Here is a 17509-nt window from a genome sequence, read left to right as displayed (position 1 = left end):
TAGCTATTCTCATTTCTAAGTGTGTGTCAAGTTTGTCCGTATGGTTCACTTGTTTCACATATATTTGTTTTCTGTTTTGATACATTATTTTATGTTCTGCTTAATTCAGGACTAATGAAATTTGTCTTGTATAAATCTGTAAATTCAGTAGACTTAATATGCTTGTTTGCCTTTTTAAGACATGACATTAATCCATTTCTTCCTTAAAACATATACTTGGGGCCAGTTCTCGCAATGCCAGCATCCTACATGGCACCAGTTAGTGTCCCAGCTGCTGTGCTTCTGATCAGTTTTCCTGCTAATGGACTGGGAGAAGCAGCAGGAGGTGGCCCAGTGCTTGGATCCCTGCTGCCTGTGTGGGAGACTTGGTAGAAGCTCCTTGCTCCTGGCTTTGGGTTGGTCCATTCTTGGCTGTTGTTTCCATCTGCTTTATAAATCTATCAAATGTAAATGTTTAAGAGAATTGTAGTTTTTTTTTAAAAAAAGATTTATAGATTTATTTTTATTGGAAAGGCAGATTTACAGAGAGAAGGAGAGATGGAGAGAAAGATCTTCCATTTGCTGGTTCACTCCCCAAGTGGCCATAGTTGCTAGTGTTGAGCTGATCTAAAGCCAGGAACCAGGAGCCAGGAGCTTCCTCCAGGTCTCCCACATGGGTGCAGTGTCCGAAGGCTTTGAGTCATTTTCTACTGCTTTCCCAGGCCATAAGCAGGGAGCTGGATGGGAAATGGAGCAGCTGGGACACAAACTGGTGCCCATATGGGATGCTGGTGCTTGCAAGGTGAGGATTTAGCCACTGAGTCATCACGCCAAACCGTGTGGCTTGTTCATGAGCTGATTTAGAATGCTCAGAATATCAATAAAGATAAACCGCAGGCATCGTTAGGTATAGCAGAGAGCTGCTAAGATTTAGGAAGAAAAGTGTGAAAACCTAGCGAAGTTGCTCCTCAAACGCCTTGAAGTTCCCCTCTGTTTTAAAGAAAGTTAGGATTAGATGTGGAGATGCTGCAGTGTGCCCGTGGTATGTCACATCTGTTGGGGACATCGCCAGAAGACAAGGACGTGGCCTTCAGTGACGTGGTGAGCAGCCATGCGCCTAAAGTGAAAGGAAAAGTACACCCAAGGTCGATGGCTTAAAACCCATTGGTTTTGTTATTTGTCATGGTGTTGAGTGGTTTCCTGGGTCTTGGTTTTCTGCAGACCCAGAATGGGTAAAATCCTCCATAGTCTCACTCGCAAGCTGCGGCTTTCTTTCATGGGGAGCTCAGCTGGACGCTGACCTGGCTGTGTGTGTGGCCTTACCCCCTTGGGAGGCTGGGCTCCTTTGGTGGGACCACTAGTTGTGACTCAGGCTCAGCACAGACCGCTGGCTTGCTGCATTTGATTGGTTAGAGCACTCCTAGGTTTATCCCACATTCAAGAAGTGGCGATGGATGGTTTGGTTACCAGGTGGCCAGGTCACCAAGGGGCCACCAAAGTAAGGGCCACCAGAGTACAGTTCAGTTGTTTATTTATGTGTTTCATTTTTAGTGCTTTCAGTATAAAGGGGTACTTCATAACATTCTGTACAAAACAGTTGATGAAAAATGTATTTCGTGGTAAGACTGCATGAATTTTGATTTTTTTTTTTCACAAAATAAACTTAATTGCATGGACTTTTAAAACTCTGTGTGTGTGTGTGTTATCTACTTGAAAGGCAGACAGTAGATAGGGCTGCACCAGGCTGGACCAGGCACCCACGACTCCATCTGCGGGGGCCCAAGCACTTGAGCTATCACCCATCGCCACTCAGGTGGGTTAGCAGGGAGCTCTGTCCACAGCGGAGTGGCTGGGCCTGGAGCCTGTGCTGGACAGCTCACTACCACCCTGCCTGCACTTCCTGTGTATTTTTTGATAAACAAGCTAGTCATAAGTCCCAGCGGCATTGAATAGGAAGACTTCTAAGGGAAATGTCTGCAAGAAAACACAGCATAATTTGGCAAAAATTTGCATTCTTCCTATGAAGTGCAGGGGCCCAAGGATCTCAGGCTGTTTAATTCTGACTTCAAGGCGGTGATTACTCTGTGCCCTGCTGCTGCCATTCTGGTCTCTGACAGCTCAGCACCCAGGGTTACAGTATCCTGCAGAAATCACCAGTCTTCAGCCTCATGACCTGTTACAAATTACATTCTGAAAATAGTGAGCTTGATTTTATAATAGAATCAGAATGATGATTAAATCTGAAGTACTGAAGATAAGATTATTTTGCCCCAATCCGTTTATTCACCGAGTGATTCCTGAGCCTAATCTTCAGCAGGCTGTCCCAGATACTGGAGAGATGGTGTGAGGGAAGAGAGCTGACACCTGCTGTCCTGGAACTTGATGGATAGTCCGGAAGGGAGTTTCTTGTTCATTTTCCATAGGAAATCTGTCTCGTTAAAAAAAAAAAAGTTAATTTCAGTTTTTAACTAGAGTCTTGAGCGAAAAGTAATCAAGACTAAGCAGGTTATTCAAAGCACTGTGATCTGAGCTGGTGCAGCAGCTGAACTGAAAGCTTGCAGTTTATAGTTCACCTGGGGGTCAGATGAGGAATGTTCAGCCACAGGCCGATAAGAGACAGCTAACTTGTTAGTAAATTGATTCTTGTGTGGGAACCAGCTCTGTCCCTTCAAACATAGCTGTGATTTGTCCTGCAGGCCGAGCGAGCCTCGCTGGCTTTGGGAACGGCACGGGGAGAGCAGGTTGGTGGGCAGCTCGGGGAGAAGATACTGCCCGGTGAGTGGTGTGCTTGTCGGCGAAGAAAGTGCCTTCTTAGTGTCCTGTGACACGGCCTTGCAGTGTCGCAGCCCCTCCCTTCACAGGTGAGGCCTTTCCTGCGCCAGGGTGCTTGACCTGTGTGTCACAGCAGAACTGGGCATCCCCAAGTCCCAGGAATTCTTGTTTTGTTTTCTTTCCACATGTTGTTTTTCATCTGAAGCTATACCAGACCTCCTTGGGTTGAGTCCAGGACGTACTTTTAGGCCAAGTCCTGTTGTGAAGTGAATGGTACACTTGAGCTGGCTTTTGTGTTAAAAGAGTAAAACACTGGTAGGTGTGGCAGTCAGAAGCCTAGCGTGGTGCCAGAGCGACACTTGGCATGGGTGTGTTTGTGAAAGCTGCTAGGGCCGTGTGTGCAGGCAGCTGCCCACACCTTGTACCGAGGAGTCAGCTGGCTGGATTGGCTCACCTCACATGAACTTCACGTTGCCTGCGGTCGTTTAGTTGACCCGAGAGGAGTTGTTTTGAGTTTGCCACGAAGTGTTTATTTTCCAAGATCTTCCAAGTAATTTTTAAGTAACTTGATTTCTGTCATGCATTGTGCTTGTGTGTTACCTCTAGACTAGGGTTCCCAGATGGCTGTCCAATGGCTGTGTTTAAGATTTTTCTCTTCATTGATGGTCTTCAGCAATTTGTCTACGATGCACATAATACAAGCCTGGTTACAGCTCGCTGATCCTGTTGCATCCGTGAACTTAGTTTTTGTTTAGTGTTAGAGCATTGGGCAGCCTTGTTTTCCGAGGTTTTTATCCCTGGCCCTCTGCGGGCTGGCTTCGGGCTCTGCCAAGGCGCACGTTGTGCGTGTACAGTGTGTGCTGCTGCCCGCAGGGCCCCGGCTCGGCTCCCCCTCCCTGAGGCTGACTCATTTCGGATGATTTCTGTTGCTGCCATCTTCAGGTTCGCCTGTCATTTCTGCCGTGTCTGCACTGCCGTAATTCCAACCAGACTGTTTTTCGTCTTGGCTAGTTTTCATCTCTGAGTTCTACTTCAGTAGTTTCTGGTCTGATTCTATTGGGTTTCTACTGTTTGGGAACTTCTTTTCCTGTTTATTAGTTTTTATTAGGAAGGTAGACATTGTGAATTTTAATTGAGTGTTGGACTTTTTCCTATTTCTTTTTTTTTAAAGTTAATTTATTTTTATTAGAAAGTCAGATATACAGAGAGGAGGAGAGTCAGAGAGGAAGATCTTCCATCTGTTGATTGACTCCCCAAGTGGCTGCAACAGCCAGAGCTGCACCAATCTGAAGCCAGGAGCCAGGAGCCTCTTCTGGGTCCCCCAAATAGGTGCAGGGTCCCAAGTCTTTGGGCCTCCTTGACTGCTTTCCCAGGCCACAAGCAGGGAGCTGGACGGGAAGCGGGGCTGCCGGGATTAGAACCGGCACCCATATGGGATCTCGGCATGTTTGTGGTGAGGACTTTAGCCACTAGGCTACCACGCTGGGCCCTTCTGTTTCTTTTGAGTAACGTTGGACTTCATTCTGACATGTAATTAAGTTACTGAGTTACTTGGATGGAATATAAGCTAGTAACATTTCCAGTAAGTTGAATGCCATCTTGGTTGTTACATAAAACCCAAGCAAGTTAAGCACGTGGCTTCACCTTTGTGTAATGCCTGTCCTAGGATTCATTTTAATTGTGCATTGTTGTGGCTGGAAGCTCCACATCAGATTTTCCCAGCTCATTTTTTTATTATGCATAACAAGTAGCATAATCCAGAGGAAATGGATTATTTTGTCCCACTGAATACATTGTTTATGACAGTGTTCATCTCCACTTCATTCTTTAACGTTTGCTGTTAGAGTAATTGAATGACTCAGAAACACTTGGAAGTGCCTTGCTGTCCATTGGTGCCTTGTGAAGGTGGACAGAGCCGACTTCTTTTTGGTAACAGATGCAGGTTTGAAGACCAGTGACCGTCAGCTTCTGCGGAATTACTACAGCAGTCTGTGCTTTTACTTCTATTTGGGGAGTGTGGCCAAATGAGTTTTTCCGTGTGTGGAGAAATAATTTGTCCACAGTTGGAGGATGCTGCACAAGTAATTGATCTTCTGTTTCCTTAAATTAAGACTCTCACAGGAGTTGGCCTCCTTGTTCCATGAGTTTAAGGCACAGCGTTCACCTCTGACATGCGGGTCACATGGCCTACGTATGTACTTACTTTAAACGTTAACTCTGCTTGACTCGCCTCAGGTCAGGGCCATGCCTCTGGAGTCATTCATGGTTGATGTTGGCAGGCCCTCTTCACTCTCATTTTGTGTGATGTGAATTCGTTGATCCGTGGCATGCTGCTGGGTCCTCGCAAGGCAGATCATTTTGCATTTAGCATAGCCCTTTATTTCTTTATTTTGTCAAGTAGAAGAGATCTTCACAACTAACTCTGGTGAAATGTTTTGGAATGTGGACCGTACAACTTGTAGCTGAGCGTCGTCTTTAAAGGCTTAGGAAGATTGTCGGTCCAGGAGGCATGGCCTGGCTTTAGCTCTCAGATTCACGTCTCCAGAGCTCGGAGTTTGTTTGTTTGTTCCCTGTCTAATTCTGTTCTTCTGATCAGCCTGTTGTCTGGCTGTCCCAACATTGGTGCTGAGGCTTTCTGGTGGTTTCCATGACAGTGTATGAGTGTGAGCTTGTGGAAAAGCACTGGCTGTGGGTGCCCACTGTGGTGGGTGCCCACTGTGCTGGGTGCCCACTGTGCTGGGCGCCCCCTGGAGACAGAAAAGTGAGGTGCTGCAGGCTTTCCTTACCCTGCACTGTTAGTGGGAAAGTACCTAAGAACACAAACGTTACTGTGACACGTGTGGGAGAATTCAGAAGACGCTGGGAGTGCCAAGGTGGCTGCGACCCCATCCGCCCGTCCCGAGGACGCCTGTTCCAGTAGGCAGCAGCGTTCTGCTAGGTGGCGGGTGGGCACAGGGACCGCCCCCGCCAGCCCGCGCCTGTAGCAGTGTCACTCTAGAGTGGACCTCTTCTCAGTCCAGCTCTGTGGTTAGGCACATTGTTTAGCTCTGAAGGTCAGGGCTGGGCCAGGCCAAAAGCCAGGAGCCAGGAATCTCATGTGGGTTTCTCCCGTAGGTGCAGGCATCCAAGTACTTGGGCTATCTTCTGCTGCTTTCCCACACACATGTAGGCAGCTGGATGGAGCGGGCCAGAAGCAGATGGGTGCTCTGATAAGGGATCCAGCGTTGCAGGTGGGGCCTTCGTGTGCATTGCCCAAACAACTGCACTCATTTATTTTATTTCAGGGATTTTTTTTCCTTGTGATTTTGAAATCATTTTGATTTTATACCAAGATGCAAATTTCCAGGAATAAAGCTAGTTGCATGTAGTAGAGTTTTTGGGGCTACAAAACTATATGTATTTTATAAAGAATATTCAGAATGGGATAGATTTGTGATTATCTCTGTGTAGAAAGGATTTTGAAACTGACTCTTCATTCACTGCTGAGAACTGCATCTGTCTTGGTTTGTATCAGGTTTTATTTTAGCCTTTCAAAAGCAGAGCTTTGTCAAAATGGTGATGCTGATCAAGGTACTAGCAGGGGAGCAGAGAATTGGCCAGCAGCGTTTTCCTAGGGCCGGTTCCTGAGAAGCTGGGTTTGAAGGTGCAGAGAAACGAGTTCCTTTTCTAAGTTCCCTGTTGGGACAGCAGGGGCACACTTGCACAGTCTGCGTTGTGTTGTCATCGGAGAGCCTGGAGCTGCCTTGCCCCTCTCCCAGCCCTGCAAGCTGCGCTCTGTGGTCCAAGGGTGGATCATCCTGCTGCTCTCCCCCGGATATAAGTCCAGGCAGGCCTGAGCTTGCTCACTCCCTGGTTAGCTGGGCAGTCGCTGGCTCACAAGTCTGTTTACAGTCCTGTCTGATTTTATCTAGTCCTTAGCTGTTTGTTTCCTTGATCTTTTAGACATCATTCCTGTTAGAAGAGTCCTACAAACCTGAGGAGCAGCGTCCGGTAGCTGCACTTGGCCCTCTCTGTGGCTCCTGCGGCTAGTGCACCCGGAAGTGGGACATGGGATTGTGTAGGAGCCCCAAGTGGTTTGTTGGACTTGTCTTCCTGAACACCCGCTCTGCTTACCGTTTCGTTCAGGCAGGAGTGTGCTTCGGGAGACTTCCCTTGCAAGAGGCCTGACTCGGATGCAGAGGACTCTTCCGATGAAACAAATACGGAACATCTGTACAGCGCCTCTCCCCCCAGCACGCCTCGCCAGATGAAGCGCATGTCCGCCAAGCACCAGAGGAACAGCGCAGGGAAGCCGTCCAGTCGGTGCAGTCTGAAAGGTGAGTCGGGAATGTGGAAAAGATGCGCGGGAGAGGGCATAGCCCTCTTAGTAGGTAGTCTTTCAGTGGTAGATAACTGCTCATGAATCTCTCTCTCTTTAAAGTTGGTCTATTTGGAAGACAGAGTTACAGAGAGAGACAGATGTTCCCAATCTGCCGGCTCACTCTCAGTGGCTGTGATAGTTGGGGTTGGGTCAGTCGGAAGCACAGGAGCCTGGGACTCCATCTGGGCCTCCCCTGTGGGTGCCGGCACTGGAGCCATGTTGTACTGCTTCCTTGGCGCATCAGGAGGGAACTGGGCAAAAGAAGCCAGGTGTATGCCAGAGGAATGCCAGCGTCCCAATCCCAGAGGCTGCAGGGAGTGTGCAGTGGGTGGCGCAGTCACCCCCCACCTCCTCACCGTGGCTGCTCCTTCGGTCCAGAGGCATGGGGCTTGCGCGAGCCCAGAACCTGACTTTGTTACCCTGAGCTCCCTGGTCGCCTGAGACCATTGCCACTAGATCGTACCTGCAGACTGGGGCCCTGAGCCCAGTCGGTGCCCGGTGGCCACAGCTGCTGCTCTGCGATGGAGAGGAGTTTCTGCCTCCCTTATGGCTTGCATTACGGACTGCGTGCTAGTACCCAGGCCTGGTGGTGCTGGCCTAAGGCTCGCTCCAGTCTCTGATTACTTGGTGTGGTCTTAGCTCCTCTGTGGTCAGTTTCCTCTCCTTGTGGGGTCTTCAGATGAGAAGTTCACGGAAAGTGGGTATTATGAAAGAAAGAACAGGCTGGTTTCAGAAGTTTTCTGTGCTATAAGTCACTCCCATTTCCTCCTGAAAACTTTGAATTGTTGTTGTTGTCTGCGTTCCCTTCAGAGCCCTGTCTCGAAGGCCAAGGGTGGAGGGAGCAGCGGGCTTCCCTGCCCTGTTGGCTTGAGTGAACTCTTCCTGAGGCAGCTGGGCAGGAGCGTCTTCTCCACTCAGGATTTTTCCACAGAAAGTGATATTGCAGCTTTCCTGTAAAACCTAATTTGCAGCAGGTTGTTCCCCTACGGCCTGTGCTTGTCACTTTGGAAACTCCTGACTTTGGATTGTGATTTCTGAGCTTAAAAGCCAGCCCTGTGTCTTTCTCTTAGATGCTTGCTGCAGTTGGTTCTCTGGCCTGCCGCATTGCTGTTGGTCAGTGCCCCTGGCTCAGGGCCACCCCATGGGAGATGCTCATGGCACCCTGCTCACGTGCGGTTTCGTCCTGTTTCAGGACAGCAGCATTAGCTTCCTCTACTTTGGAGGTAGAAATACTGAGACCCGTGTCTTGAGCACCATGTTCAAGTCTGAAGGCCGGAGGTGGCACTAGGAATGTGTTCACTGTCAAGCAGTTCTCATGATGTGTGGTTTGGATTTTTTTCCTGGTCCTTTGGGCAGGGGTGAAGCTGCCCTGCAGGTGTCCCTTGGGTTTTAAATAGTCACACAGCCAGTCCACAGCTGTTGGAACTCCTGTCCTCCTTCAGGGGTTTTGACTGAGGGAACAGGGAGGTTTGTTCCTTCTCTTCCACAGCCGCTTTCTGTTGGTTGTTTTGTAGCGTCACAGGCTCCTAGAGCTCTGAGAGCTGTCAGCCACCACTTCCCCGTGCCTGCCCTGAGACGGGAAGGCGTGTATGTCACAGCTGTCGTGCGCGCCACGCCCAGGGCTCTACCGTCCCCTCTCACTTACTTTCATGTTGCAAAAGATTGCGCTTTTTACTGCAGAAAATTTAGAAAAAAGATGTAAGCATCACCATGAGCCCTCACATGAACTCCGACCCTACGGTCTCTTTGTGTGTATTTATGTAGATATGTTCTGTTTACTGTTTTGTAACCAGTTCCCTTTTCACTTAATGTTTTATAAACTTTTAAAAGATTTATTTATTTTTTATCGAAAAGGCAGATTTACAGAGAGAGAGAGAGAAAGGAAGATCTTCCATCTGCCGGTTTATTCCCCAAGTAGTTGCAATGGCCAGAGCAGAGCTGAACTGAAGCCAGGAGCCAGGAGCTGTTCCGGTTCTCCAATGCAGGTGCAGGTTCCCAAAGCTTTGGGCCATCCTCAACTGCTTTCCCCGACCACAAGCAGGGAGCTGGATGGGAAACAGGGCCACGGAGATTAGAACCGGCGCCCAAATGGGATCCCGGCGCGTGCAAGGCAAGGACTTTAACCACTACGCTATCGCGCCAGGCCCAGTATAGTTCTTTATAAACAGTCAAAATACCTGTGTTCCTAATTTTAAAAACATTTTTATTCTCAGAGTAAACAGGGTGCCCCCATCCAGTGGTTCACTCAGACACCTGTAACTGTTGGGGCTAGGCCAGTGTAGGTTGGGAGCTGGGGGCTCAGTCCAGTTTTTCCAGTCAGCTGAGCCATCACAGCTGCCTCTGACTGTGCGTTAGCGGGCGCTGGGATAGGGAGCCATGTGGGGCCTTGACTGCAGGGACGGCCACCCCGTGCTCCCCGTTTCAGTGGCTGTCGTATCGCGGGTGGTGGTGTCTTCTCAGTGCCCCTGGGTAGTTGTGCCAAGTGCTGAGGCCTGGGCCTGCTACCTGACAGAATCATCTTTGAATATGTAGCTCCTGCAGTGAAACATCAGCTCTACACAGGGTTCTTCTTACAGTCGAGCCGCCTGAGCTCGGCAGGTTGCTGAGTTTATAGTTTTTAGGAGTTTTTTGTCTCGTTCGTGCATGTGGAGGAATTGGCTTCATGTGTTGGTCACACGGTGAATTGTTTCTTGTTGAGGTTCTTGTTCATGAATAACGAGTTGCAAATGACTGTGTTGAGCAGAGGCGCCATTTCAGCGTCTTGGTGATGTTGGAATTGGTCATTGTGAGCTTACCTTCACAGTGTGGCAGCACAAACCCAGTTGCCAGATTGCCTGGATTCTGTGCCTGGTTCTGCCACCTTCTGTGTCTCGTTTTGTTATCTGTGAAATGGTCTGCCTGAGTGTCACAGGGTTGTGTATTCAGTGTTAGCTGCTGTTGTGCTGTAGATTACTCAGTGCTTACTGCCTCTCTTGCCTTGAATCTTACAGCAACGCTCCCTACATCCCTTTGGTCCTCGCTGACCGGCAAGCCTGTTTTCAGGGCCCGGGCCTCTGGGTGGCTGCCAGCCTGGACCTGGGGCTCCGGCAGCCTTGTCTTTGCTCAGCTGCACTGCCCCTGTAGTTGTTGTCTTACCTGCTTCCCTTCCTTCCTCCTTTCTAATCCGCTCTGTCCTTGCTCCCTCTGCTTTTCCCCAGTTACTTCTCCATCCTATTCTTTAAGGGAGCGGCATGGCTCTTGGTGTGCACCATTGGAGGTGTTGATGGGGGTGGCTCTCCTCTCTGGTAGGGAGCCTCTGGGTGATAAGCAATCTCCTCACAATGCGGGGGTGGGAGGCTGGGAAGGCGTGGCTTAGGGAGGCTTCTGGAACAAGTGATTTTGTGCTGTGACCTGAAGGCTGTCAGAAACCAAGATTTCCAATCAGTGTGTGATTTCTATTAATATATTTGGCCTTAAGTATTTTCAGGGGCTTTTCGGAATTAATTAGCTTGGTCAGACTTTTAAAAGTTTCCTAAGAGAATGTGAACTGGTAGGTTACTTGCTGCTTTAACAAGCAAATAAATTGTGCTTTCAAACTGCAGTCTTGTTTTGGGTCACCAGTAATTTTGTACTTTTCTGGTTGTCTGCTGCTGTGTAGCAGGCTACTTCAAACCCTGTGGCATGAAGGCAGCCCTTGTATTGTTCCTGATTGTGTGGTTGAGGTGCTAGTTAGGGTGCAGATTGATTGCCTGGGGTGTTTGCAGGCTTAGCTGGAGGGCCTCAGGGGACTGGAGGACCCATCCCACAGGGGCTGCTTCTCCACGGGATGCCCAAGATGGCCTCCTCACTTCCTTGTCTGTGCGTGGCCGAGACGGAAGGAACAGCATTGTTTTCTTCTCTGGTGCCTTCCACGTGGCCGTCGTGGATTCTGCATGATGTCCTTGTGCTTGGGAAGCTAGGAGTGTTTTGGGGCCATTGGGCTTCCTCAAAGCACACGGTCTAAGAGACCCAAGTGGAAGTGCAGTCCTTTGGTGGACTTGGAGACGGGCTCCTGCATGTGCTGCCTGTCAGCTGCACTGTCTCTGCTCCCATCTCCTCTCCACATGGATGCGTGCACGTCCAGGGCGTTCTGCAGGAATACAAGGACTTACAAAGGACACTGAGGACCCTCTTCAAAAGGAGACAGCAACCAGCAGCGCTGTTTGAAGTGCTGATAGCTATTGCCTGAACGGACTATCACAGGCTCAGAATAGCTGCAGATTTTTTAGAACTTAATTTATTTGAAAGACGGAATTAAAGGATAGGGAATTAAGAGAGAAAGAGATCTTTGTCCTTTAGTTCACTCTCCAAATGACCTCGGTGGCTGTTGAACTCTGACCTGCATCTGCGCCTCCCACAAGGCTGTCGGCCCAGGCTGACCGTCTGCTGCTGCTTTCCCAGCTGCTTTAGCAGGAGCCGGGTCGGAAGCAGAGCAGCTGGGACTTGAATTGGTGTTGATGGGATGCTGGTGTTGCCCATATGCCATAGCACTGACCCCTGGGGCTTGCTTGTCATTGTTACAAATTCAGATGTTGAGAAGTTTTGCCTCTGATTGTGGTGCATATGTGTTACTACAGAACTCTGATTTGGTAGAATTATGATGCTGCAGAGTTCCATCGGCCCTTCACTAGTGATATATTGGAATGGTAAATTCACAGACAAGAGGAAGTAGAAGTACAGCATTGGTGTCTGTTTTGTTAACCGAGAGATGTCCACTCTGGTACCGTGTCGGGGCGCCTTACAGCGTCCACGGTGGCTGCTGCTCCTGCCTGGTTTCACGAGGAGGCTTCCGCTGCCGGTCCTTTGATTGCCCTGACTGCTGTCCTCATAGGGCACTCCTGTCACTACGAATCAACAAGTCTTTCACCTCTGTGGACGTTTGGTGCAGATTAGATCCTTGGTGGTGGAACTGTCATTTCAAGGTGTGGTCATTGAAATGTAGTGTGTATTTTCCATGTCATTCTTTTGAAGGACTGTTTCTTTTTAATGTTCCTACCGACCATGTAGACTGTGTTGCTTCTTTTTTATTAATATTTAAGATTTCTGCCAGTCTTCTTAAATTGCTACATCTAATTTTTTTGCAAAATAAACCTACCTTTTAAAAATATATATTTATTTGAAATGCAGAACAGCAGAGTGAGGGGGAGAGGCAAGAGGTTCTCCATCCGCTGGTTCTCTCTTCAAATGACTGCAACAGCCGGGGCTGGCCTGGACAAGAGGGAGCCAGGAGCTCTGTCCAGGTTTCCTGCCAAGGTCCCAAGTACTTATTCCATGTCTTGCTGCTTCTCCAGGCACATTCAGAGCTGGGTCAGAAGTGGAACAGCTGACGCGTGAACCAGTGCTCTGACATGGGATGCCAGCATGGCAGGCGAGGGCTTAACAGGAAGCGTCACAGTGGTGACCCATTTCTTGTCTAATTTTATAGTTATGTTTGTCAAAGAGCTTGTAATTGGTAATGTGACTGAATACTTAAAACTGTTGTGACATGTCCTGGAACTATGAGACCAAATATAAATGCTGTGTATGCAAATATCATGCATATATATGTGTAGTGTTTTAGAAAAGAAGTGCCCTTGTAACACTAATTAGTTAAATGAATCTAGGTACAAAGAGATATTTTGTCTGTTGGTTCACTACCCAAATGCCCACAACAACCAGGAATGGGCCAGGATGAAGACAGGAGCCCGGAATGACTCAGTCCAGGTCCCTCATGGGGGTGGCAGGGATCTAGTTGCTTGAGCCATCTTCTGCCTCCTCAGGTGCACCTGAGCAGGAGGTTAGGCTTGGAAGCTGAGTGGGGCTCTCACCCAGGTCCTCCAATAAGAGTAACTCTGCCGTTGGGGAAGAGAGGGGTGGGAATAAGCAGTGGCTTCAGGAATGCAGGCCGTACCGTCCTGGCTTTCCTCATGCAGACCTGCATCTCTGTGTTGCTGGGAGGGCCTCTGTAGGTGGAATCAGCAGTCTGCGACCTGCAGGCATCCAGCTGCAGGTGGTCCTGGGGCTCTCTTAGTCACTAGATCTCTCCTGTTTCTTTACTGCCCACGTTGTCATTGTCATCTTATATGTATATATGTATATTTTGATAGGTGGATTTGCAGAAACAGAAAGAGAGAGAGAGAAACCAAACTTCCATCTTTCCATCACTGGTTCACTGCCCCAAGGGGCAGGCAACATCTGGAGCTGAGCCAATCCAAAGCCAGGAGCTTTTTCTAGGTTTCCCACGTGGGTGTTGGGACACAAGGTATAGCGCCATCCTCCACTACTTTCCCAGGTCATAAGCAGGGAGTTGGATCAGAAAGTGGAGCAGCTGGGACATGAACCAGTACCCATTTGGGATCTGGAGCTACAGACAGAGGTTTAGCTTACATTGCCACGATGCTGCCCAGGTCCCTACTTCTGCTTAGGAAGCAAAGTGAGGCCAAGCAGCTGCAGGCCACAGGAGAGTCAACACACTGCCCCTATGCCTCTACCCCTCTGCTCACCAGGAGCTCACTAAGCTAGGCACCAGGGAGGATGGGTTCATGAGCCCTTCATTTAATAGGCTCTGGGTAGGACCTGCAATCATGGAGGCGGTTGCTGTTGACCTGTAGATGGGAAGTGCAGCACACCTTCTCCCACGTGTTCCCGTGGATGCTCGTCTCCTGTGGGACACCCTGTTTTCAGCCACTCCCACCATGCCTGTGCTGGACTCTAAGTTCAGTGCCTTGCCTTGGAGCTCCTGGCTTGGCGCTGCATGCCCCCGTGCCTCCCGAAGAGCTGGCCCGTGGGAGCTGTGGCTGTGATGACAGGTGCGTGGAGCGGTACAGCTGTGGACAGGTGAGGCTGCTCAGGTGGAGGTCAGGGCCGCCTTTAAAAGGGTGTTCCTCTGCTTGCCAACCATGCCCAGCCAGGTCTCTCACTTCATTGGTCAGGGGCAGGTGAAGTTAAGGGCTCCGGGGGTTCTCCAGTGCTTCCTCTGCGGTAGGGATAGTAGTGTGTGTGCAAACGATGGGCAGAAGGTGGCACGTGCCACACCCTGGGTATTCTCAGAAATGTAAATTGTATTTTGTTTCTACCATCCTTGTGTTATATGATGTGTCATTGTTCTGTGGTGCTTCTAGAATCAGGTTTTTGTGCTTTATTTTTCAGATGGCACATTTTTTTGTTCAAAGTTTTTGTGGTGCGCTGTTCTTGCTCCCCTGTTCCCTCCTTCATGTTGAAGCTTTGTTCATTGAGAGCAGGCCTCGACAGTCACAGCTCCCTGATGTGAACATAACTCTGGATGCCTTAGGTACAGAGTTTACAACTATATCAATTTGTTTTACAAATTCAATTTGCAAGTTTATAGCTTGTCTTAATAAGGACCTTTTCTGTAGTGTCTGTATGTAATCCACACAGGTTCTGTTGAAAGCAGACATGAAGTTACGGGCAAGGTCAGATGCTGGCAGAGAGGTCGGCAGCTTTCCCAGAGGCTGCAGGGTGTGAGCCGTCTCACTTGGGAGGAAGTGGGGAGCCAGTGGAGTCGTGGAGGCTGCCCTTCAGGCCCAGTCGTTAGCCTGGCTTCTTCAAGTGGACACACAGCATCCTGCCTAGCCGGTGCCGGGAGTCGGTCTTGTTTCTGTTTGTGGGATGCTGGTGTGTCACCAGCACATGGGAGGATTCCAGATAGAGCGTGTCCTGGTGGTTGTCCCTAGGATAGGAGAGCATGGGACAGATGGCATAGGCGTGCAGGTGACAGGTGAGACCTACCTCGTCTGCGGCGTGCTGTTGTGTGTGTGTGGCTGGTTAGATGGGTGCGTGGCTGGTTAGATATGTGCATGGCTGGTTAGATGGGTGCGTGACTGGTTAGATGGGTGCATGGCTGGTTAGATGGGTGCGTGACTGGTTAGATGGGTGCATGGCTGGTTAGATGGGTGCGTGGCTGGTTAGATGGGTGCGTGACTGGTTAGATGGGTGCTTGACTGGTTAGATGGGTGCGTGGCTGGTTAGATGGGTGCGTGGCTGGTTAGATGGGTGCATGACTGGTTAGATGGGTGCGTGACTGGTTAGATGGGTGCTTGACTGGTTAGATGGGTGCGTGGCTGGTTAGATGGGTGCGTGGCTGGTTAGATGGGTGCGTGGCTGGTTAGATGGGTGCATGGCTGGTTAGATGGGTGCGTGACTGGTTAGATGGGTGCATGGCTGGTTAGATGGGTGCGTGGCTGGTTAGATGGGTGCGTGGCTGGTTAGATGGGTGCGTGGCTGGTTAGATGGGTGCGTGACTGGTTAGATGGGTGCTTGACTGGTTAGATGGGTGCGTGGCTGGTTAGATGGGTGCGTGACTGGTTAGATGGGTGCTTGACTGGTTAGATGGGTGCGTGGCTGGTTAGATGGGTGCGTGACTGGTTAGATGGGTGCGTGGCTGGTTAGATGGGTGCGTGGCTGGTTAGATGGGTGCGTGGCTGGTTAGATGGGTGCTTGGCTGGTTAGATGGGTGCATGGCTGGTTAGATGGGTGCATGACTGGTTAGATGGGTGCGTGGCTGGTTAGATGGGTGCGTGGCTGGTTAGATGGGTGCGTGGCTGTTTTTGCCTAGTTTCTGCCTTTTTCTCATTTAGTTACTTGTCCTGGAAATGTTGGACATTTTTTGGGTTTAAATTTCAAAGTATTAACTTCTGTTTGTGAAAGACATGAAAATGCAGCAGTGTCATCTGGGTAAGCATGGTTAGCTCCTTAGTACTAGGAAAGCTGACTGTGACATTCGGAGTGCTGTAATCGCCTGGAGGCTGTTGAAGAACTGACCAGGCATGATTTCATATTTCAGTGAATTACAGATCTGAGCTGTGGTGTCACTTAATATGATAATTTTGGATGATATCAAATCATTACTAAATTCTAACGATTGAGATTCTGATAAGTGTTGAACAATAATTAGCTAGATGAACTTGCAACTGTTTGTTAAGATTGGCTTAAGAGAAAGGCAGTGACTCCATCTTAGTTTTGTTTTCCTCTTCATAGAGCAGTAGGGAGTAGTAAATCCACTTCATTCCCTTGCTTAGGTGAGAGACACATAAGGCAAACTATTTTTCAGAGTGAATCTGCCTGAACATCATCAGCTTCGTCTTATAACCACACTGTGTCCCCTTTGTTGCTAGATTATAGAGATAGAACTGTAGCTTAATATTTAAGTCATAATTTGTACATGCATATGCTTTTTTCCATTAGCAGCTACCTCAAGTGTATGTACACATGTGGCCTTTGCTGATAGTCCTGGGGTTAGTAGTATTTGTTTTTAAAGAATGTAAGATTGCCATAAAATTGAGTTGTTAAAAAATGGCTTCAAGGAACTGGCATTGTTGTTTAGTGGGTAGAGCCACTGTCTGTGATGCTGACATCAAGGTGAGCGCTGGCTTGAATCTTGGCTGCTCCATTTCCAATCCAGCCCCCTGCTTCCAACCTGGGAGGAACAGTGGAAGCTGGCCCAAGCTTTTGGGACCCGACACTCAAGTGGGATACCCAGAGGAAGCTCCTGGCTTGAAGCTGGCCCACTCTTGGCCAGTGTGGCCATTTAGAAAGTGAACCAGTGGCAGAGAGTGGAAAAACTCTCTCTCGGCAATTCTGTCGTTCAAAATAAATATCTTCCAATTCTGAGATTCTTCTGCTTGCTTCATTCTACTTTGGCGACTCTCCACTGTACTCTTAATTTGCTCTACTGTGTTCTTAATTTCTGATATACCAGCCTTGATTTGCTTTATTGCTTCCTTAAATTCTTTGAACTCTTGCATGAGCTTCTCATTGTTGATCAGAATCTTTAAAATGAGTCTTGTGGATTCTGTGTGCCCCATTTTCTCGATGTCTTCCTCAGTTAACTGTGAGGTTGGCATAGGGTTTTGCTCCTTGGCAGGGGAGTCTTCAGTAATATTCATTGCGCTTTTGTCTCTTCTTTTGCTCTTGGTCATTGCACTTCTGGTTAGCAGAGTCTTCTCCTTGGGGCAGGTTTCTAAGCTGTGTCCCCCACAGGTCTACAGTGCGATTTTACTTATTGTGGTTGGTACACAACTTTTTGCTTGCAGTCGCTTGTGCCACAACCTCCACCGAGTTCCAGGTCTGAGTTCTTATATCAGATTTCCACCATGGTCTCCACAACCCATTTCTAAAATGACACCCATTTTAGCACCCATGTATATTAAACTCTGAATATAAATGGCTTAAGCTCAAACGTCATAGAGTAGTAGACTGGGTTAAAAAACAAAACCCTCTATTTGTTGTCTAGAAGAGACACATTTCACCAACAAAAATCAGCAGAAACTGTATTGCATGGATTTTGTTGTTTTCTGTTGGTTTCATCTCTTCAAAACACTTCCTTCTGATTAAATCATTCAATGACTCGTACATCATGCAGTGGCATCATTTTCTTCAAGA

The 17509-nt window shown here is 48.7% G+C and overlaps 1 protein-coding gene across 4 annotated transcripts in view; it reads left to right on the top strand.

The window, feature by feature from the left end:
* Positions 1-17509, top strand: part of MAP3K4 (mitogen-activated protein kinase kinase kinase 4) — a 116265-nt gene that overhangs the window by 30807 nt on the left and 67949 nt on the right. For all 4 annotated transcript variants that reach the window (XM_058660153.1, XM_058660097.1, XM_058659994.1 and 1 more), the window contains exon 2: positions 6877-7067. In XM_058660153.1, coding sequence (XP_058516136.1) covers positions 6877-7067 — 191 coding nt within the window. The remainder of the gene's footprint in view (positions 1-6876; positions 7068-17509) is intronic.

The sequence above is a fragment of the Ochotona princeps genome, chromosome 1, assembly GCF_030435755.1.
Source record: "Ochotona princeps isolate mOchPri1 chromosome 1, mOchPri1.hap1, whole genome shotgun sequence".
Lineage (NCBI taxonomy): Eukaryota > Metazoa > Chordata > Mammalia > Lagomorpha > Ochotonidae > Ochotona > Ochotona princeps.
This window is presented reverse-complemented; position numbering and strand designations above follow the sequence as displayed.